Source organism: Saccoglossus kowalevskii, chromosome 15 (genome assembly GCF_978046115.1).
Source record: "Saccoglossus kowalevskii chromosome 15, keSacKowa6.1, whole genome shotgun sequence".
Lineage (NCBI taxonomy): Eukaryota > Metazoa > Hemichordata > Enteropneusta > Harrimaniidae > Saccoglossus > Saccoglossus kowalevskii.
The window spans coordinates 31,054,044-31,078,635 of NC_140655.1; the positions used below are offsets into that span (position 1 = coordinate 31,054,044).

General features: G+C 35.8%; 1 protein-coding gene across 1 annotated transcript; it reads left to right on the forward strand.

Moving 5' to 3' along the window:
* The first annotated feature begins 290 nt into the window (after positions 1-290).
* Positions 291-13,408, forward strand: LOC102801354 (uncharacterized). The gene is made up of 5 exons (XM_006814841.3): positions 291-359; positions 9,578-9,999; positions 10,674-11,108; positions 11,688-11,948; positions 12,351-13,408. Exons 2-5 carry the CDS (start codon positions 9,595-9,597, stop codon positions 12,510-12,512), a joined length of 1,263 nt encoding a protein of 420 aa, XP_006814904.3. The 5' UTR covers positions 291-359; positions 9,578-9,594; the 3' UTR covers positions 12,513-13,408.
* Positions 13,409-24,592: the final 11,184 nt, after the last annotated feature.

Here is a 24,592-nt window from a genome sequence, read left to right on the forward strand (position 1 = left end):
TTTTTAAAGCTACAGCACGGAGGAAAAAATCACCGCCCTGACCAATGACCAATTACCATCATATACAATTATGCCCGAAAATGCGTGACATTTGAAATCAATTTTAGCAAATTATTCAATTTAGAAGAGCATAGAGTTAGATAAAATACCGCGAGCATGGTTACTATATGATATTCACGTCTAGCTGTAGATGTATTGAAATCAGTGAAATCGAGGCTGCTGTGCGTCATGAACACGTGACGCGTCGCTGAGTCGGAAGCAGAAAAGTTTTGTTTATTGATATCACTATCATTCTGCGTTCGAATGCTTGATGATATAGGTTCGTGGAGTAGACGGTGCGTTTCTCGTCGCTTGTAGAGGTAGGTATACATTTTCGTTCACATAATCATAAGCTTGTACGGCCGCTTCACAGAAACGGTTACTTTTCTAGAAATGTTAGTACGCACTTTGTTACAGATTCAAACCTGTTCACAGCAATACGCCACATAGTATCTCGGAAAACAGATTTCAAATAACTTCCGTAAAAAATAACATCAGTACATGCCGTGTGTGTTCAATCCTCCTGAAATTACATTTTCTCTAATTTAGACTAAATACAAAATAAGCATGTCATACAATTTTAATATAGATGATAGTATGAAAGACGATAATGTTAAAATTTCATTTATGTAGCACAATACAATATTAGACACTACTAGAAAGCTGATGAAAAAAAAAACGGTGTCTACTTTGTTGTTTCACCACCAACTGCAATATGCTACGTACTATAACATTTAGGTAAATAACAATTATTCGTATATACACCCAATTTGAGGGTATTCCAATTAATAGTCAGTTATTTAATGGGTTTAAAATTGTACTTTTAATGTTACTCATAAGTATATCCCGGTTTACACATTCAGAGATGCATAACATTGCCGTATGGTACAAGATAGATAAAAAATAATGTCAAATAGTTTGTAATCACGTGATATGTGATCACTGTGCGCGCTACGAATGTTGTCCAATCCTATATAACTATAGCGATCTGAACGTTGGTCATTTATTTGTATATGTATCATTCAAAGTTTAAAATGGTGATGATTTCGTTGACAACCGTAATTAGGTTTATAGAATTTTTATTTTGCCGGATTTCGCCATGTACCCACACCTTTCTAACTTCTTTTTACCAGTCTTTTTCATGAGCGATTATAGATGTAATGATATGTATTTTCCCTGGAGTTAAATAATAAAACATGTATTTCCAACACTGCCACAAGTGCACGGGCAGCGAGTATATATTTAAAGATATACGGAGGCTTAAATAGTCATGCAATATTCTCATAATGTTTTCATTGTGTTCCGCAAAGACCGCAAATGTATACATTTTTGTCGCAGAATAAACTGCGCCATTTAGTGCTAAAGCTCTGAAAAATACCAATCAATCAGCGCAAATGTTTAGAAAATTCACACAACAAATATGTAAGACCACACAATGAATATCTAATTCTGCTTCCACGATAGAATATTCAAGTTCGTTCGGTGTTTCGTGATATTTCCTCTGACAAATTTTCACGAAACAATACTTCTCCAAAGAATTGCACGATATATATTAAAAGTGCTTGTGGACAGTTTCCTTTACTGAATGCCTACATGAAATGCATTATTGACTTCACATTCGAGATATATCTGTCGATATTTGTGAGTTATGATTCGCTGTCATAATTTGTGGCGAAAGTGCGGCCATGATTGTAAACATATACGGTAATTAGTGTAGTCGAACCAATAGACTAACAGAATTTTGACCACGTACGAATAGAGTCGCCATACCATGCACACATGGCGTTGGGGTTCGTGCCAAATACACCTTCTGAAACTGGTGATTAAACTGAGCATAAACACTCTGCTTTATATACATGTGACGTCAGAGATTTAACTTGCGATGACCATCTGGCCAACGTAGGTCCATGTTCATTGTCGGCACATTGTTTTTGTATTAAACGTGGCATATCGATAACAGTTTCATATTCAAGGCTCAAAACGCAGTTTTTCTTTCGGACTATGAAGTAATAAATTGAAAATATCAAAATAGGGGACAAGATCGTTGCCCTGTAAGTTTTACTATGCGATTGGAGTGTATGGTGTTTTGATAGTAAAGCAGGATATCTATCACAAACGAATATGCAAGATTGCTCATTAAGACGCGGTCTGATGCATGTGTATAAGGCTTTAGCATACGTAATCGCCGGTAATTAGGAAGATAATGCTATCTCCAGTTTTCCTGATGTCGATTAGTAGTATTCTTTATAATATGACTGATAAAAAGCAATTGAGCTATAATTCAAATTTTAAAGATCGGCAGATTGCAGGCTTGTATTACTGATATTTGGTGTAAATATATATATATATAGGGCACGTGTTTACAGTGACAGGTTGGAACAGTTTATAACTCCGCGAGAGGGATATTCTATTATTTGATTCCTACAAATTGAAATTAAATTGTTTGGTTATCAGTTTGGCGTAACCGATCTTTTTGTCGTGAGAATGAACGACGTAAATAGATTCTTTCTTGTTGCGTTTGTCAATTTCTGTTGAATGAGTCAGTGTAAAATGTGCTTGTAGGTACATACAGTGTCTGCATACACATAATATTATACAAACCTTCACAAATTTAAATAGAAAGTGAAAATGTATTGACAGTAGCTGGTAAATATATTTCCTGTAATTTCAACTCAACTTATTCTCATTTTAAAGAAATTTACAGTTACCATGACAACAGCGTTCTGCATACACTGTGTCACAGTGTAAGGCCTGCTTCTTTCACTGCTAGTAGACCACAGGGAGCCCAGGAACTATAATCAACTGTACGCAGTCCCTATGAGCGGGGGGGGGGGGGTATCGGCTGGTATCTAGTGTAAGAAATAGACAAGGGGTAAAAGCTCCAGCTAGCTCACATTTTTTAAACTCGAAAAAACAGTCAAACAGAATGAGAAATAAAATCTAAAAAAAAAAGCTTGAAGAATATTGGTTGCTCTTTCAAATTTCGCCAAAGCCATACCTATATTTTACCGATATTTGCAGAATAAATCCAGAAAACTACAAAAAATTACTCCATTTACGAATAATCAACGGCACGGCACAATTGGAGGCGTGGCCTATTCAGAATATGTCAACAACCAATCACACGACTGGTTACGAACCAGTTGAGTGAGGCTAACAGAGTCGTAAACTATTCAAATAACAGCAAACCTGGTAGATTCCAACTGTCCTTCCAGAGTTGAAAACAAGTATGACCTGTCAATCACCGTTTATGACAGTTATCACACAGCAATGCACACTGTTTCTTCCCATGATTCCATGCACACTTCTATTTGCAGGGTTTGAGGTAATATGACAAAAACATAAAATAAAGGATGCTTACACACTGAAAGCACTACTTTCACTGGCGATACCTGTGACTCAAAATAATTGTGTATTCCTTTCATAATGAACTAATCAGTGCCATCATCTATAATCGTTAATCTAGTTGCTCATTTATTTTAAGTTCCAAATGTGTTGCATATTTTTTAGTTCTGATTGATATCATTTATTATTATTTTTCGGTATCAATAAAGATCTGAAATGTGGGATTGTTGGCACGTGTTGGCCATCGCTACAATGATGTAGTATCAGGGGGTAATTCTGCTCCACAGGGTTCTCCACACGTGTCAGAGGGGAATCTCGTCTCGTCTCTATATCGCGTCCCCTTGAGGTACGGGATCAGGAAAGTCACTTATACTTTACATTCTCTAGGACTGGACTTAGACTGCGTCTTTTGTGGAGTATTCGCCAAGACCAACACAAACTCTCTTTATTCATTTTCAAAACTCTAATCAATTACAAAGCAGTAAAAAGACTCCAAGGCGTAACCTTCAATCATAAAGCCAATCACATTAAGTACTGAATACGTCATATCTTTTGATTAATCGTTCACTACATTAATAACTACGAATACTAACTGTCAGAAATAGTAGTTAGAATAGCGACGGTTATCTCGTAATTAGTTGCAAATCACTGAGCCAAGTTCCGTCCAAAACTTCAAATAGGCCTAAACGATGACAGACATAACACAGCAATTCACTCGTAATCAGCTAATTAAGTCGATCAACAGATACGCAAAAACAAATTCATGACACATCCCTTCACCCAAACTGAGTCATGCCTCCCGGCATAACACGTTCACAAATCAAAGATACCGTCCTCTACTCATCGTCATACGGGTTAAATACAATACTAAGAAAAAGGTATAAATCGAAAAGAGTAAAACACACTGATTAATAAACTGATTATAAGGTCTAAATACAATGGTTATAAAGTCACAAATATCAACGGCTATAAATCAAAAAACGAGGGAAAGGCTACCAATCGACTCACTTTTCTCAAACAGGTCCGCTGAGGTTACCCTTCGCTGCACTGTCTCCGTTACTAAGGTTACAAATTCTATATCAAAAGGTCAACAACTAAGGCGTGGCGGTGTAACCAAGCGATCATCTAATCGCGGCCGTCGACAGCATGATCACGTGATTACCAGGGATGCGTCTCTTGGTTAAAGCATTGCAAGGCGGTAACAAATAAACAATGGATAAACAAGCTATTAATCAAACTCCTGTCATATACGCTTATAAACTTCAACTGAACTCATAAGTCGTTAATCTAAACACAAGTCATACGGTGTGGAAACGGAATGCAAAGACAATGTCGCTTTCATAACACATTACTCCTCTGGCAATTAAGACGGAAAAGGCTAAAACGATAGATACTACTAAGTTACATATAAACCTGTCAATCATGAACAAAAGCTTTCGATATCAAACAATAAGTATATAAGCGCACCACACTCTCATTCCAAAAAGACATTAGAAAACGTTACAAAGGTGTTCCCCACTCAAAAAGCGTCAGAAGTATTCCGGAAAACAACACGTAAACAAAAACAACTCTTAAAACGTCGATATCTCTGTACTCGACAAATCTCAAAACTCTGAAAAACTCTTTGGGGCATTACTTTCCCCATCATAATCCTTACCCATAAACTCATAAAAACTCCATAAAACTTCACAAAACTCAAAACACTGTGTTGCAAATACTTGTCCACTGAGGCGCGCTTAAATCGTTATAAAGGACCTCGCACGTAACTAAATATCACTTCAAAACAAAGATCTGGGCGTTTACACACATACAATTCAATATCACAAAAAAAAAAAAACGGTAAAAACGATAGGAAAAGCAAGCAATACATTACATTACTGAACAATAGGGTTAGGATTCTGGAAATAAGTTCAACGTTTTGAGTTACACAGTGTCAGTTACAGTGTCCAACGAGCGGTTCTCTAAGCAAATAGCTAAAGTTTTAATCAAAGTCTATAAGCGTCTCCTCTGGTCACCGCGTTAGTCCGGGTCGTTCTTTATCATCTTCTTGTCTTTAATGTCGTTCAATTCTTAATTATGCAGTCCTATTCGATACTGGTCCTTCCGAAGGGGTTCTGAAATCTTCATGTCTTCATCAGCGTTGTACATCGGTGCCATACTGTTAACGGTGTTAGTAGTCAAGCGCGGTTTTGTCTCTGTGGTCGAGCTGTTAGTTCGGTTCGCATAAAAGACACATCTTCGCCATTCCACTTTTCTTCACAGAATGTCAATATGTGTAAAACACCTGCCCGGCTTCTCCACCACGTATCAGGGGGTAATTCTTCTCCACGGGGTTCTCCACACGTGTCAGGGGTGAATCTCGTCTCGTTTCTATATCGCGTCCCTTTGAGGTACGGGATCAGGAAAGTCACTTATACTTTACAGTCAAATAAGACACACACAGCGAAATACGTTTCAACTCTCATCTTAGTCGATCAGTCGAGTACTCTATATGACACAGTGCCCTGGGGAAAAATCCCCAAGACTATCGCAAGGCTGACCCAAGACTCGCCCAAGACTCTCTAGGTCTGGACTTGGACTCTCTTAGGCTGGACTTAGACTGCCTCTGTCGTGGAGTACTCGCCAAGGCCAACTCAAACTCTCTTTATTCATTTTCAAAACTCTAACCAATTACAAAGCAGTAAAAAGACTCTAAGGCGTAACCTTCAATCATAAATCCAATCAAACTAAGTACTGAATACGTCATATCTTTTGATTAATCGTTCACTACGTTAATAACTACGAATACTAACTGTCAGAAATAGTAGTAAGAATAGCGACGGTTATCTCGTAATTAGTTCCAAATCACTGAGCCAAGTTCCGTCCAAAACTTCAAATAGGCCTAAACGGTGACAGACATGACACAGTAATTCACTCGTAATCAGCTAATTAAGTCGATCAACATATACGCAAAAACAAATTCATGACAGTAGTATAAATCAAATATAAAAAAAATGAAAGATTTGCGCCAACTTCAAAAAGATTGCACCGTATCTTGTTCTGTTTTAGATGAGAATGAACCACTAGTATGTTCTGAACTGATTAAGAATTGAGCACGATTTGACTCATACTTTCGTTCCCGTGTTTGAACAAGATAAATATTATTTGTTGAATACAACGTGATGAAAAAGAATGATTTCTAAAACTGATATAACTCTCATAAAGTCAAATTGTTTTTCAGCTCCCCCTATCTATGGGAAATGATCTTAGCTGTAAAAGCGAACCACGTTGCAGCATGGGTAACCAAGTAACACAGATGCCATGTTTCAAATGACGGGGGGGTATTACCGACATAGTTGGTAACAAAACATGTTATTCTACGTACTTTATCAGATTTCATCTAGATCCTTTTAAATATATTGTAAATCTTTGATAGATGATTGTACTATTAGTATGAGATTGTACTATGAGTATGTATTGCTGAGCAGTTTGTCAAATGTCAGAGAGCAAAATGTTTACTTTACAAGAAAACGTTGAGTAGGATAAATAGGGTTACAAAATGCCACGAGCGGTTATAATATGGCTATTTCTCTATCAAAGGACGATAATCCTCGTCAGTATACCAGTTTTAAACGTTTTACAACCTTTAATTAGTTTATGTTTTTCACATATAAGGCTAAGAATGTTTTCCCAAAGAATATGGACAATGGGTAGTTTTCTCTATGTATCTTAATAAAAAGTGTAGTCAAGGAAACAAACGATATTACTGCGCAGGAATAACGTTTTATTCAGAATTGTAAAGTATTCAGCTTATGAAAATATTAATATTCTCATGACGTACAACTACAACTTTGTACTTGTGTATCTCAGAGTCTCTGTCGTATATGTTGCTAATAGCGAAGTTAAAACACAAAACGTTTTTAAATATCGTATTTTGCTTCCACAATGAAACTTATTTGTATAAAAACAATACTTGTCAAAACGTTCGATGGGCTTTAGATTGGTACATGGAAATCGAACATGAATGAAGTAACTATGTGTTGTGACGCCGGTGCTCATATCATTACTGAATGGGAGTACAGAACCACGCATTACCGACTGTGAATGGTTTTCAATTCACTTTTTAACTTTTTCTGTTGCTTTTAGTCATGAATTATATTGATTATAAATTCTACCTCATACAATTTTACCCTCGTTCGACGTTTTTAACGTTTGTACGTCACGTATTACCTATATAAGTGATGGGCTGAAAAGTTTCCACTACGTGAGAGACAAACGATTGTAGTTATTTATTATTAACATTTTAACGTTATATCATACCATGTCATGCAAACAATGTTTTTCCATCAAAACAATATTAAGTAAGTTTTAAAATGACCTGTTTACGCAAGTTATCTGGCAAGAACTGACGGATATACAGTGACGTAAATGTATAAATTGTTGGCAAACAAACAACGATACAAATCTCATTGGTTCAAAATCCTGACATATCAAGTCACGTAGGTGAATTTCTCCCAGCATGCAAATCGCCAAATGGCGTTTACCTAAGGCCACTCTACAATACTACACTTTATAACGGCAGCGAGAAGTTTTGTATTTTTGTTCACATTTTCAAATAAAATGACGGTTTTTTAATAAGCATGTGACGCAATATACATCTATACCTTTAACATTATTTTTTTACTTCTTATTAACGTTTGGAGTTTGATAATTTAAAAATGGTATAAATATCGATATCATTTTGTAAATGAGGGTAGACAATCGTATGTATTTGCATGAGTTTGAACCTTTGCTGGACTTAGAACCCTGTTTCTCAACAATTATCAAAATGATATAATTTTAATCTAATTATATCAATCATATAACAATCATAATATGTTTTTATATAGACATGTTTCACTGAAAAATACGAAGTATATGTAGATAGATTCATCTAACCCAATAATAAGATATTAAACGGATATTGCCTTAATGCAACAATATAATTACATACCGATGTAAAGTGGCTATAACACTCACATAGACAATAAATAATTAATTTATAAAAGACAATAAATAATTAATTTATAAAAGACAATAAATAATTAATTTATAAAAGGGTAAACATAACTATGTTTATATCACGATGTGTTCACTCATATCAAAACACCTGACATCACTTCATGTATACTCGTTATATTACTTATTTGACTATCTTGTGCAGTCCTTGTTTCGTCTTTGTGAATCGTTTTTTTTTCCATTATTGTTGTTCATTTGTTTTGTGTAAATATCCCTCTGTGACTTTCTGTTGAATATGCTATAGTATATAGTATATAGGATAAATGTTTTGATGAGAACAAAATAGGAGCAAAAGAGGTTTACAAAAAAAAGATGGCTTTATCATCTATAATTATCACCGACCGTGAATATCATTTATTACACTACTGCATGACGGTTAAATACTTAAACACAGCTAAATCCAGAAAAAATGCATTAATGTGGCTCATTTGTTTGTGTATATGAGACGGTGACCGTGTGCGTAAATCAACTGCGAACGAGGTTGTAAGTTGTTGACATAATCGAACAGAATCGGCGTTCTGCACGGCGATCACTTCCCCTTAACTTAACTGTTTTTATTGCTTTTACCGATGCTGGCAAACGGACGGATAGAATATTAGCTTACTTTATCCAATATGTAGTGAAAATCACTTAACATACAGTTTTACTTGACAACTACATGCACTGTCTAATTGTTTTTCATTTCCATATCCATATCCCGATTCGCTTTGTTTTACATCTCACATTATATAATGCTGAATGTAAATCTACGTGCATCTTAGGAGCACATATCCTCCATACAGTTATGTCAACATTTGTATCGAAGTTAAATTTGATGAAAATTGCGATATTTTGATCACAACGAACAATGAGAATTAACGAGAAAAATGTTCGTTATATTTTAGTCTCTTTTAATTTATTATATTATAATTATACATATATGCGTCCGTACTTATATGATATATGCCACGTATTTTTAATAGATACAAATAATGGTTTGGTAATTCGAGGGTGACTCAACTTCTGCCATGTCAGTAATACCGTACTGTAGAATTCTTTTACGTATTATGAGTGAGAATAATGTTGTTGATGTTGTTTTTACATTTCTGACCTGTGGTACAATATATGTGCCCTGTGATGGGTCTTAATGTTCACCGTTTGCTATGATTCGTTACAGTTATATAGAATATTACTATGAGGACCCCGATGGTTTTGTCGTATCTACTTGTGTCATGCTGTATCTGGACAGAAGTTCTCTCCGTACCAGTTAGTACCCTTCAAAAAGTACCCGCATTCTATTCTGGCGCCGGCGTTAGTAGCAGTGTCGGAAACGGCAATGGTGAAACACAAGAATATACACAGACGCAGCATGGGAAACAGCCCGCTAGACATCCTGCCCACATCCCAGGCGAAGCATCACATTCCATTGACAAACAAGGTAGCGGTTCATATTCCCTACCAAGTCCCATTGGAATTATTGGATACATTCCTAAACACGACTTACCTGATCATATTAATGTAAAGTCAAATCAGCCTGATTGCGACACGCTAAAGGAGAATGAAGACGTCCTATACCATTCCAGTCAACCAGAACAAAAGGTAACAGAAGGCCGTTTGGATGCCATATTTTGAGTGCACCTTTTCAAAATTTTTTGTTGTTAATATTTAAAAAAATAGTTTAAACATCCCTATCATTAATGTGTCATGTGATATCGAATGTAAAATGGTTGGTGAAATAGTCACACTGACTGCGATACACAGTCCGTTGAAATACACACAATACACATAAGCTAAACCTTTACCATTCTTTTCTGGATAAACATATTTGATTTTTTATGAATAATTATTAGTATTTTAATTACTTTCACCACTTGGCTCCTTGCGTTTAATTACTGTTGTTTATTTATTCCTCCGAGTATGTCATTATTGCATTGTTTTAGATTAATTACTATTGTTTGCACCAACCTATGACGCCAAAATGATGTAATTCCACGTAAAAAAAAGTCGTTCAAATTGATAACTGTGTATGTTTGTGTAGTCTTTCCCCATCGATAATATAGTAAAATTTCTCAAAAACCTAATTTTCCTCGATTAACTACAAATCAAAACGATATTGACGATTGAGTTATCTCTGAATTACGTCAAAAAAGTAGCTCCGTCACTCGAGGCGCAGGTTTCATGAAAATTCTATTCAAGTGACGATGTGAGCTAACTGAACTCTCTCTCTCTCTCTCTCTCTTAGTAAATAACATTATTTTTGAATCTGTCAACAGCTCTTCGAGCAGGATAATCCGATTACGCTATCAACAGCCCTGTTTGGAAATAGGAGACCCACAGGTAATAAGCCAGAAGTCAATTCGACAAGAGAAAGATTTCCATCCATTTCCGATTTACCAGCACCTCCCACTATAGATCACATGGAATTGCCACCAATTGCTCCCTTGGAAACCGGGATTCCGGCCTCAACTATGAAAGAATTCCCAATGCATCACTCAGCGATTCAGCACTTCACTGAGTCTGATACACTTGGGGAATTTGTCTCTAATAAAAAATTTCCGATCTCTGTGGCGGGCGCTCTACGAACGATGTCTGATGCCAAGAACCATGAACCAACGTATACGTCTGATGAATTAGGTCCTATTGCTGGGAACCACGGTAAACCCGCTGCAGGATTGCCAGATTTTGCGCCTCAGCATTTGTTACCATTGGTAAGATGTCCTGATTACTGTTTCTTGACATGCCAGTTTACGTGTTTTTAAAATTAACTTACTTACGATGCAAGCGGCATTCCAAATGACAAAGGTTGGCAAAGTATTACATGAGATATGTTATATTCACAGCCATGGTGATGTTCCGTTGAAATCGCGCGATGCAATGATTTGTCGTGGAATTCGAAGGCAAGATAAAAGTGTAGACTTTCAGAAAAGATTTTGTGTTAATAAAAATAAAAAAGGAATACTTAATGGTGACGTTTGTATGATCCCAACCCAATTAGATACATATCAAACGTTATCATAATAGTAGCCGTGATATCCGAAGAGCCACATTTTTTATAGCTGCGGAAATAATTTTGGGAATTCAATCTACACCACGCTATACTTTTTGACCCCACAAAAACGTACGTTATCATAATTTATATTGAATGTCGCTCTGGGTGACCGTAATCTAGTTCGATAGAAGTGTGTATACACTAGTCTAAGACGCTCGAAATGATACAATGCTTATCAGAATATAATAACCTCTAATTGTTATTATAATAATGCAATTAAATAATTTCTTTTTTTCAGCTACCTGTGCTTTTGACAATATCTGATGGCAGCGGTGGCTTTGCGTCGCAGAATATCACCTCCACCCCTCGGCAGACTGTTAATAATGTATTGACGCAAGCGCAGTGGAACTACGAATTTCAAAATTCAGAAATTGCGAATCCTTTTCAATATAGTGTACGACAAACTAATAATGAATGTTACGTCATCAGTCGCATACTTAACATTAACACATCAGTTTCCCGTGTATGGTTCATCGTCGTCGTCAACAGCAACGGAAAGGTGAAGTTTTATATCATATATGTATTACGATATAATTATTACATTTTTAATGGCTGACGGTTCGAATGTTGAGTTCCTATGAACGCTACTGTATTTTGTGTTCAACTGAAAAATTATCCGGAAATTGATGATTCCATGGAAACCACATCCACATCGCGACTAAAATTTAATGAACTAAACCTTGTATCAAAGGCATCCCTTCGTGACGACTTCATTAGGATAAGTTTGTAACGTTTTCAGCTATTTTTCTTACAGATCAGCAAAAAACCATAACCTCCTTGGCGGGGCAACAATATCGATGGCCCTTTACACATTAAACAGAACCACTTTGTCACTAGAGGGCACAATTTGCATTACATTTAACTACACTAACACCGACAATCGTCGTCTCTTTAATTGCAGGAGATATATTTCAACAGCTGTTTACCTGACGAAAAAATCATAGTGCGTCCAGGGTATACCGTGAAGGTTGTATTATTACCTACTAAGAGCCATAGACTGCCAATTCACGATGTATCGCAGAGTGATACTGATGGTGTAGATGATGGTGTCGATCGTGAGTAACGCCACACCTGTGAAGCACCCCTTTATCTGCGTATTAAGCGTTGTGTATACAACACGATGTGGTGACAGAATTTAATTAACAATTATTTATTTACACTTCTTTGCGATGTATTGACCTAAATGTGGGTTATAAATATGTCAAGATATCAGTCACTAGTCGTCTAAGACGTGTCAAAAGCATTATGCTGGATTTATCATGGTAACATGAAAATTATATTTCAATAATTTCGTTACATGTTTTGTTATTATTTTCATTAAATACTTATATTCTTTCCCATAACTATTTTTGGGAATAGAAGAAAAGTATTTGTTGTTTTGCGGTATGTTGTTTTGTACGTGTAGTATACATATTTAGCGCATCGGTAGACGAAATGGAAGTTGAAAATGAGAAAGTCTGTAAAACAATCAAATTGTTCTGGATTAAGTTCCCAAACTCAACACTCATTTTACATGAGATATAGAGTGAAAGATAAAAGTCTACCGGAGGCATAATACACCATTCTTATCATTCGGACGTTTCTGTGACGTCAAAATGACGTATAAGGGTGAAAGCAACATCGTTCAAATGAATAATTGTGTTTATCTTTGTAGACGTTCGCTGTCTACAAAAGGGAGACATCTGTCAAAACATGATCGTATTGGTAAACGACTACAGATAAAAAATTATCGACACTTTAAACGGCAATTATGCCATCCTTCTACGGCATAGAAGTGCCTTGTCACTAGAGGTCTTGATTGATAGAAAAGGTGTATTAGTGGAACAGTTGTGATTGGCTACTGTCTGGTTTATTATGTCATGACTTCATGACAAACTGCTTTGGATATCACTGTACTTACTATTTAATGAGTCATTAAAATATTGTGTCACTGGGAAGATACATTTCTGACAAGAAAAATATGTATTTGCCGTCTCGCTCTGCTGCTCTTTTGGTATAAGTTGCTGGTTCTGTAAACGGTTGTGAAACCCCCTGTCCATGCGGTGTGTGTACAACACGACGTGGTGACATATTCTAATTAACAATTATTTACGATTTATATGCGCCTACCAGCTACTAGTCATCTTAGTTGTGTCAAAAGCATATGCTTGAGTTGCCATGGTAACATGGAAATTATATACTGCAATGTCGAACCACACACTCCCACCGTTTATTGAATCAAATCTTAGATGTAGACCTTACCAGGATCCAGCGTCCGAAATACAGAGATCGATATAGTTATCAATATCACAAAATTTCGCTCATGAAACTTGCATATTGTTATTTTGTTTTTGTACAAGCGACGCATGAATTTTTAAGAGCAAAATGTGGATTCATAAACAAAATGACGTTTACTTCCTTCTTAAAGGTGTCGTAATTTCTTTTGTATAGTTAACCTGGCCGCTTGACATTCGTAGAAATACTTCATATCCCCGGTAACATAGTTATAGACGCGAAATTCGTTAAATTTTCCTTGACGTTTTTTTTACTGGTCCTGTTTCGCGCATTAACTATTTGGGCGCCGTATTTTTCTATAATTTATAATTTTGAACCGGATATGCCATATTTTACGTTGGCAAGTCGTGATCAACATTGTGAAAAACAAATTATAAAAAATAAAATAAAAATAAAAAATATTTTTTATTTTGCGCGACATTAAAATTCATACGCGCTATGAAGATTATCTCAAAGTCATAGTTTATACATTCACCTCACGCATCAACATGTCAAGGGAGGACAATTGATACATCTAATGTCACGAATATTTTTTTTTCATTTTAAATGATACATTTTAAGGCCCTTATTATAATTCAATTCGGTTCCTATATGTATTCGTTTCATTGACGTCAAGAGAAATACATTGAAATCATGACGCAGATGCGACTTAATAGCTATATATTGTTATGCTATTCATCGTCCTCATTTTTTTTCAAATTCTATCCTAGAGAGAATATTATTGTCTATGTTATTCTGCTCTGTGGAGTATTTTGACAAAAGACGTCTACTCATCTCGTTTTCGCCGCAGAAATCTGTTGCGGGAGCGCTCTTCCGCTGAAGTTAATTGGAGGAAATGTCTTCAGGACATGGAAATAATGGGTTTCCGTCGCATTTCAATTGCACTGCTATCATTGATTGTTAAATATGCAAATCGGCAACTATGACGTAAGCACAAAGATCGTTGAGAAAATTCCCCCGGGAGTCAACAGACATGTTACAAGACTTACTCGACTTGACGCGATGAACGAGAGTTCAGTCTCAGACAATAACAGTGTTGTTTTTTTGTTTTTTTTTGTTTTTTTTAATATTTTTTTTTATTACCCATAACAAAAGCAATTACAGGACTATAATAAATACAGTAAATACAGTAATAAACAAAACAAAAAAGAAAACGAAACAAAACCAACAAAAAAAAAAACAGTGTTGTTTTGGGAACTTACACAGAAGCACGATTAAAGATGAATTAATGATTAACTAGTACATGCTAGCTCCATAGAATATGCCTATACGTACAGTTAATTCAATGCGCAATCGCATTGATATGTTTATTTCACAATTAATCGTATCATATATGTTCTCCTTGGTTGTTTTTTTATTAACGGCAAAGTGTTAGCTATTTCAGAATAAGACATAACAATTCATTAATCTCAATTAACCAATGCTCTAGAGATTTCAACAAAGTACAATGAACAATATAACAATATATATGAGACAAACTACATTTACACATGTACACAGCTCTTTGTGTACAGTAGTACACAAATCAATGTGCTACACTAGATGAAATGATCAGTCTTGAAATGATGTATAATAGTATGATATATATATATATATACATATATTTAATGGTTTGATAATATCGATAACAAGGCATGTTATAACTTTATTTGTTTTGACGTTGTGGAATTCTACCCATCCATAAGCGAAGATCTATTGAGCAAAGCGTTGCGTTTCGCCTCAGCTTATGATAACATCCCGGATGAAGAAATAAACATCATCTCTCACGCCAAACAAACATTGTTGTTCCACAATCAATCACCGTGGCAGAAGAAGGGCTCCAACACGTTTGATGTCACGATGGGAAGTTTTGACGGCGCAGAGACCTGTGAATTTGTGGGCTGCTTCTTACTATCACAACTTCGAGCACGGTTAGGGAATAACGTCCGGATCGGTCTCTACAGAGATGACGGTTTAGTCGCCTTAGACGCCACACCCAAAGAGACTGAACAGATCAAACAAGATATCTGTCGCGTATTCAAAAACCACAGTCTGAAGATCGCGATCGAAGCGAATAAGAAGATAGTCAACTTCCTTGATGTCACGCTAGCTAAACCTCGTTGAAGGTTCATACAGCCCTTTTACAAAGGCCAACGCCAACTTGGTATACGTGCACAAGGAAAGTAACCACCCACCCGCCATCACAAAGAATATCCCGGCCGGGATTAACAGGCGATTATCATCTATATCGTCAGATAAAAAGATATTTGACACCGCGGCGCCACCCTACCAAAGAGCTCTACGTGAAAGTGGCTACAACCACCAATTAAAGTTTGAGCCCCCCACGGAGAAGGGTAAAAAAAAACGGCCACGCAGTAATGTCCTTTGGTACAACCCACCATATAGCTGCAGCGTCCGTAACTATATCGGCAAGCGATTCCTGGATTTAATTGATAAGTGTTTCCCGACTGGCAATAATCTCAGGAAAATATTCAACCGAAATACCATCAAAGTCAGCTATAGCTGTATGAACAATATAAAAGATACCAAAAACAGTAACAACAAACGGCAACTCGCGACTGATAAGAGCACCACAACTGATAAAACGAAAGTCAACAAACTATGCAATTGTCAGAAAAAAACGGCATGTCCACTGGACGGGAAGTTTTTGCAGTCCGGCGTGATATACCAAGCGGAAGTTACGTGCTTAGACAAACAAACTAGCGAAACGTACTTCGGTCTCACTGGAAATGAATTCAAAACAAGGTACAGAAACCACACTGCCTCATTTCGTAATCAGGCCTCTAGAAATGCGACAGAACTAAGTAAATATGTTTGATCACTTAAAGAAAAAATATTGAGCACAGAATAACATGGACAATTCTTGCTCGTGGTAGCCCGTACAGTAGCTCCAGTAAACGATGCATTCTATGTTTGAAGGAAAAATTTATAATAATTTTTAGACCTCACCACTCCACACTAAACAAAAGAAATGAACTTGTATCATCATGCCGACACAGATCAAAAGCCTTATTATGTAACACTTAAACCTGTATGTTTTTTTTATTTGTAATTAATATGTTAATTTGCGAAGTACATTTGTATATGTATGCTCGTTGGTGCAGTGAATTAAACATAAAGTTCCTGATGAGTGAGGTACTTGTACCTTACGAAACAGTGCTGTCGAGTTTCACTACTCATGTAGTTGTGTATTAATTCCTCTATTACCGCATGAAACCATCATAAATGGCCTTATAAACAGCCTTTCACTTCATAGTGGGGTGGGTGAAGTAAACCTGTGATTATTTTTATTACTTTCTGACCATCTAGTTAGCCGTTCACCATGTCCATTTCCATATAAACAAAAGCTCCAGCCAATATCAGATTTTACCACTTGTTTCAAGCTGTGACACTTGGAAACGAGTGTGAGTACATGTGGCAAATGTCCAATAGTCTTGGGTAATAAGATTGGCTAAATTTCAAGTAGAAACAGGTAAACCAGTGTACCTGTATGTACGAAGCCAGTGAATGTTATTCAAGCCAAAGAAACTGCATCTATTTATATAAATACACATGGACAGAGAATATTTTTTTGGAACACTAAATGTGACAAATGCCCTACTGTCTGTGATAAATATACCACACCAGCTACATAGTGCCTGACGAGGAGATGGGTAGGTAGTGAAAAAAAACATTGACTGAAGCCTTGCACAAGACTGAATTGTTGTCAATAGCAACAAACTTTCTGGGAAAGTCAAAGACAGTGAAACAACAAAACAAAAAACTCACAGGCATATAAATACTAACTTTCTAGGATCTTTACTGGCTCCAAGTAATCCAGAGTAGAGATGAATCAACGCTATACTCCGCCATCTTTATTTTAATATTAGCAACCATTATTTTATAAGGGACAATGTGTCATAACTTGAGGGGAGTTAACACCCATGATTTTAAAAATGCCTTGATTAACAAGAGTCTAAGTTACAGGGAACATTATTTTGATTTTTAAGTGGACCAATAAATGCATTTGACAGGAAAATATAAAAACTCGACCACAACAGCAATTAAAATGCTTGCTGCATTATAAGTATCACTTCCCTGTCAAATTAGTGGTTAATACTTATTTGAATCTGAACATAACAGGCCAATTCTATCATACCTTGCTAGGCTCGAACTTCCATCCAATCAGAGCATTCTAAATAAACATGTTTCCCAACAAATACTAGAGGGCGCTGTGACCAACAAATTGTCATTATCTAAATAAAAAAATATATATATATATATAGTAATATGTATAACAGACTATATTTTCCTTCTCACACAAGGAAAGGTGTTTGTATCAAAGTATATACGGGGTGACCTGGTTTAACCTTCACTTCTATTATAAATGTATCTTTAACCCGAAATGAGAACTCTTCAATGAATATCGCACCCTAAACGACATCCCGTTTTGAATAATGTACTATAAACGAGACTTCTCTACTGAACTTGGTACCTAAAACGAGACTTCTCTGTTGAACACTGTACCCTAAATGAGACTTCTCTATTGAACACTTTACCTTAAACGAGACTTCTCTGTTGAACACTGTACCCTAAACGAGCCTTCTCTATTGAACACAGTACCCTAGAAGATACTTCTCTATCGAACATTGTAACCTAAAAAAGACTTCGCTATTGAACACAGTACCCTAGAAGGTACTTCTCTATTGAATATTGTATCCTAAAAGAGACTTTCTATTGAACACTGTACCCTAAACGAGACTTCGCTATTGAACACAGTACCCTAGAAGGTACTTCTTTATTGAATATTGTATCATAAAAGAGACTTTCTATTGAACACTGTACCCTAAACGAGACTTCGCTATTGAACACAGTAGCCTAGAAGATACTTCTCTATTGTACATTGTAACATAAATAGACTTCTCTATTGAACACTGTACGCTAAATGAGACTTCTCAATTGAACATTGTACCCTAAAAGAGACTTCATATTGAACACTGTGCCCTAAAAGAGACTTATCTATTGAACACTGTACCCTAAACGAGACTTCTCTATTGAACACTGCACTCTAAAATGGACTTCTTTTGAACACTGTGTCCTATAAGATACTTCACTATTAAACAATGTGCCATAAACGACAGTTCTTCATTAAATGTTTATACCAAACTTACGTAACTTACATTTACGTAACTGAAAAGCATCGTCGCTATCAAGAATTTCATTTCCCGTTTCAGCCGATGACATATAAACACCATTTCACACAAGTAATTCGATGCCCCAACTGGATTTGTTGAACTATCCAAATAATGGGCTCGAGTTATGAAGCAAATAAATAAATAAATAATGCAGTGACACCAGATAACAAGTCATGGCTTTGTCGTGTCATTTCTGAGTAATGAAAAAATATTTGCTCACACATCTGATGGCGCATTGTTTATCTGCTTTGTGTGCTATGTTAACTCGTGAATGATGTCTTGAAAAGTAAGTGTCGGAATGAGTTGGTGAGCATCTACTAATTTTAAAATTCAAGCCTATAAACATTTATGCTGCAACTGGCAGAAAAAGTACGTTTCCTCTTCTACAAATGATGACACAAAACACTTCAAATTCCAATGGTGGGAGTCAATATATCTAAATAAACGCGTTTACAAATCGATAATCTTATATCATACACAATCATAGTGATCTCATCAAAAATATGTAGCGCCCTCATTATATTGCTGAATAACGAGGATACCGTGAAAGCAGAGAAACGTACCCTAAGAGTATTCGTTGTTCGATGAAAATATGTACCGTCTGAGTGCATAATGTGGGAGTCCTCATAATAACTCGAGTACACAGTCGATTACATACGCAGTACTGGATGTATACAGATCATGAAATTTGTGAAACCACTCAATAACAAAGTGCGATCGCACAAAATTGAAAGCAAAAAACCCAAGTCATCTGATAAAAACTAACTATTCAGAATATTTCGACTTTTTAGGGTGTATTTTGGTTTTAGTTTAATCACAGTACAAGTGTTCTATGTCATATTTTCTGACATTAAGGTAATTGACCAATAAGAAAGAATCAAATTATTGCGACAGGAATGGAGTATTTCGTTTAATATATACTGCTATATATTATATCGTCGATCAGTGAAAAAACGCCAAAAGAAGCTACCGAAATTCGAAAACCAATGCTTTCTTTCATGTTACATTGATGCAAGGTAATTATATCTGCCAAAAGACCTTTTGAATTTTTACCCCATATGTAGCAGAGAATTGAGTTACTGCTGTAAAGGTGTCGAAAATTGATGATCTTTTGTCATATAGTCTGGTATAAAGCTGATCAGATCTAAGAATGCAGCAGAAAAATATAATCATTAAATTTAGGATTGGTGATGGAAAGTACTTCATCAAAATATGTAAATATGAAATGAATCATATGCTGTGTTATTTAACCATACACTTTCAAACCATGCTTACTCAACTGCAAACATGAACATTGAATAATAATACATATTAATGCAATAAAGTGATAGTACAGTTATACAACGATATTTTCTAGAACCAGAACAAAATAGTGTGTTTAAATTCGAGGGCAAATTGTAGAATAAATTCGTGTATCTCTTAACTAATGGACAGTTTTCATATATGTAACTTTTGCAGATAACTACCGTGTTCTAGCTATAATACATAGCCTATTAAGTGATCGTGGGGTTTGCTTGGTTATCTGGTGTGGCTGAGTGCTTGGTTATCTGGTGTGGCTGAGTGCTTGGTTATCTGGTGTGGCTGAGGCGCAACATTTTCTGTAATATTGACAGCTGCTGAATTTGATATATATATAAGAATTCCTGTTCATTCTTTGTTATAACTTCATAATTATACTTTAGTGTGCATGCATTGCATGTTGACTTCTTTCCAGGTTTGGCAGTTATTCTGACATTGCCTACTTTGTGACCTGTCTGGCTTTGTTCTTCTTTATCTTATGTTCTACATTTTCAACTATTGTTGGTTTGAGAAGTTTATTCATTGTAGGTATATGAGTCTTTGGACTTTATACTTGGTGATTCTGTGTTTCTGAAATTTAGTACAGCTAGATTCGGATTTGTACCAGGTATTTTTGTTTTCACATAAGATTCCTTGCTGTCTGATCTATCAGGTCAGTGATGTTTTAGTTGAATAAATCATTTGGTTCCTGGTTTCATTCTTCTTTGGATTACGATCAGTTTGTGTACGATGTTGATCAAATAGTTTCATTGGGTCTTTCAGCTTTAAATGTTATTCTCATGTATATTTCTCACGCATGGCGACATTTTGCATAACATTTCCTGTCCTCTTGTAGGTATACTAACACTAGCTCAATATACAGTGTTAATTTCCTTTTCCATTTCCCTCATAATTCAAGTTCATCAGATGCTCTGATGTATTTCATAAGTTAAGCTGGCAGAACAAAGTACTTTTGTACCACAATTGATATTCAATTAAATATCATGAAATATTGAACAAATATAATAATGCATCAATTTAACCTCCATTACGATTTTAACAGAACATCGTGGATGCCTTGCCTGTGAACAATTAATTTTATAATATCTTTTCGTGAATTCTGGTTGGCGACAATAATACATTTTGCAAAGTACATAAATCTCAAATTTCGAGTAATTTCAAACAATCATAATTACCAGGTCACATAGGTCTAACTATAATGTCAACTTGAGTATATGTTAAATGTGACACAGAGGAAACTATCCTTTCTTCACCCTCATTTCCATCCAAATATAATTCAAAATATAGAAAGTGATGTCATACTAAGTAGTGTGTTTGGGTATGCTTTTTCACATGATATAAATACTTGTTTCAAAAAATGCGATACAAAAGCAGATGAAATATAGATTGATATGATAACCAGTCGACCAATAATCAGACTTAATTGAAATAATGATGGAATAAAGTGAAGAGATGTTTCAAGGAAATAATCATTTTCATCGCCAGAGAACACGGTATGAACCCAAGAAATACATAAAAATGCAGCCACTAGAGGGCAATGTCTAATTTGGATTTGACGCAACAATATACACTTCACATATATATCAAATCATTTCATTCTAAAATTGTGTCTATTGCAAAACAATTCAAACGGCAATCATTTTGGTGCCACTGCTTTATTTTTTTTTGAAGGGATAAATCCACACATGATTTTATTGCGTTCAACAAGTGTTATATTTCAAAATGCACATGTAAACACATACTTTGAAACATGTAAACACATACTTTGAAACATGTAAACACATACTTTGAAACATGTAAACACATACTTTGAAACATGTAAACACATACTTTGAAACATGTAAACACATACTTTGAAACATGTAAACACATACTTTGAAACGCTACTTTCATAGCTCACTGATATTTATACAAATGAGCCGATCGTATCATGCATGTATCCCACTGAAACAATGAAAAATTAGCAATGCTTTCCTTGTGAAATTATCAGAATCATTTGATTTAATGGTTGTTGTACTTATTCCTGTAGTAAAGTATAAATATAATTCTAAATTACATTTTCAATTTCATTTCAATGATAAATTGTTACAGTTGAATATGATAAAGATAAAGACATTTTAGTTAGTGCAAACCGCGGTATTGTTATTAACAACAACATATACATCATGAACTACATACAATTTCCATCAATTGATTCTGCATCAAAAATGGTAATGTATAATACATTATCAATATTGCTCGCCTGTAATAAAATTGAAAGTAAGTTATACGTAAATCGCAAATGAGCGCAAAATTCTGACATTTTCATTGTTTTAACGATTTCAGCCAAGTTTAATTCCGGTAGGTATTGTTATTTTTTCAGTATTTTCTATATTTTAAGTAGACACAAAATAGCAACACCACGTCCAAGCACATGCGCACTATACTAACTACCAGTGCATATTCAGTCTTGTAGGCCATAGTTTAGTGTACAGTCTCTCTCTCTCTCTCTCTCTCTCTCTCTCTCTCTCTCTATATATATATATATATATATATATATATATATATATATATATATATATATATATATATATATCTTTATATTACATTAAGTTTGGGGCCTTTTTAAGTGTCAGCAAGGTGAAATAGGTTCAATAATGAATGCAAATATTTGTTGTGCGTCTATTAACCTGGGGATTACCAGTTTCAGGGTATAGTTTTGACTTTTGACTCACTTTAACGCCCTCAGACTACATGTCATAAAGTCTATGTTAGGTATATTAAAATAGTATATTGACAGTTATGTTGCGCCCTCTAGTAATGCCTAATTGGGTGACACAGCGTCGACGTCGTTCTGGCCTGTAACTATATATCAATTAATCAATCAATCATTTGGGATTTGACTACATTGACTACATTCTAGATGGCAAACGATTACACAAAAGGTCAATTATATTTAGGATCAACATTTTAAATTTAAATTGGAAATTGTAAATTCTATGCACCCTGAATTGATCATGACTGAATTGACGATGAATCGCGATCAAAGACCATGAAATATTTTCATGACATTTGCATAAGAATTGCACAAAAGCATTTGCAGAGATCGGGGTTTCTAAAAAAAAATCATCACTTTATTCTAGTGCTTTCCACGAGCAATACAAAATATGATACTCAACAATGAGGAACATAGTTCTGACGTGTTGCCAGGTAATAGTAAGGAAATTGTATATGTCGGTTGAGGGCGCAATTCATGTGAATATTCGGGATATATTAAAAGACCAATTCATGATTAATTAAACCACAGTCCCTCAGTTTCTATGGCGACGTTGTCGATTAGGGGGACTTAGCCCGGGGGGCCGACTTAAAGAATGATCTGGAACGTATGTCTGTGAAAGAAAACGCCTTAAAAGGGTGTATTTTTAAAGAAAAGCACGTTAACGCGCGTTAAGCGTTTAGGGTTACCATTTCAGTCAAAATAGCCAAAAAGGGTGTCTTTTCCGGTACTGCCAGCGTGATAAGGGTGGTTATTTTTTAAATGGTATTATCGTTTTTTTTTTTTATTGCTTTAAGGATTTCAATGATTGCAAAAACGAGGAAACGTCCGGCCCCTGGTTAACGACCCTCGGTCACGGGCGATCACGGCTTCTGACCAACCCGTGCTTACACTGAAGGGTTGGAAAGCCTAAATATCGCGAGATCAGGCGCGAGTTCAAGGTGTGTGATCATTTAGCTTTCTAACATTGAAAAGGGTACGAGGAAACGTCCGGCCCCTGGTTAACGACCCTCGATCACGGGCGATCACGGCTTATGACCAACCCGTGCTTACACTGAAGGGTTAGAAAGCCTAAATATCGCGAGATCAGGCGCGAGTTCAAGGTGTGTGATCTTTAAGCTTTCTAACAGGGAAAAGGGTACGAAATTTTGTCCTTTAAAAACGTATTTTGGGTCATTTTGAAAACCCCTTTCACAGACATGGGTTCCAGGTATTTCCACAAGTCGGACCCCCGGGGAACTTAGGTAATCAAAATTATAATATAATTTCCTTCCGTGACATCAACATGGCATAAATGGGTGTAAGCACTGTCATTAAACTTGACAATGATGTTTGGTAGTTTGTTATTATTTATTCCAGTATGTATTCATTGGCGGACGACCACAGATCAAAACAGTATCAACGCCCTCCACGGTGTCCTTTGCTTCCTTTTAAACACTTATCCACTTTGTCGCTGGATGGCGCGACTTACAGAAACGGCGTACTGTAAAACCATTTATTTTCATTGGTCCTTCATTTCACAAATTTAAGCATATTGAAGGGCTTTAAATTAACAAATTTGCCAGTTAACAAAGCGTTCTATTGTAATTCGACATAATCGTTCCTTGGTGTTTTTTAAAATGGAAGGATCGTCACCTGCGC

Excerpts from the sequence above, each read along its gene's own strand:
- LOC102801354 (XM_006814841.3), top strand. The coding sequence starts at position 9,595 with ATGAGGACCCCGATGGTTTTGTCGTATCTACTTGTGTCATGCTGTATC. Across the intron at positions 10,000-10,673 it reads CCAGTCAACCAGAACAAAAG|CTCTTCGAGCAGGATAATCC; the intron begins GTAACAGAAGGC and ends ATCTGTCAACAG. Across the intron at positions 11,949-12,350 it reads TCGTCAACAGCAACGGAAAG|GAGATATATTTCAACAGCTG; the intron begins GTGAAGTTTTAT and ends CTTTAATTGCAG.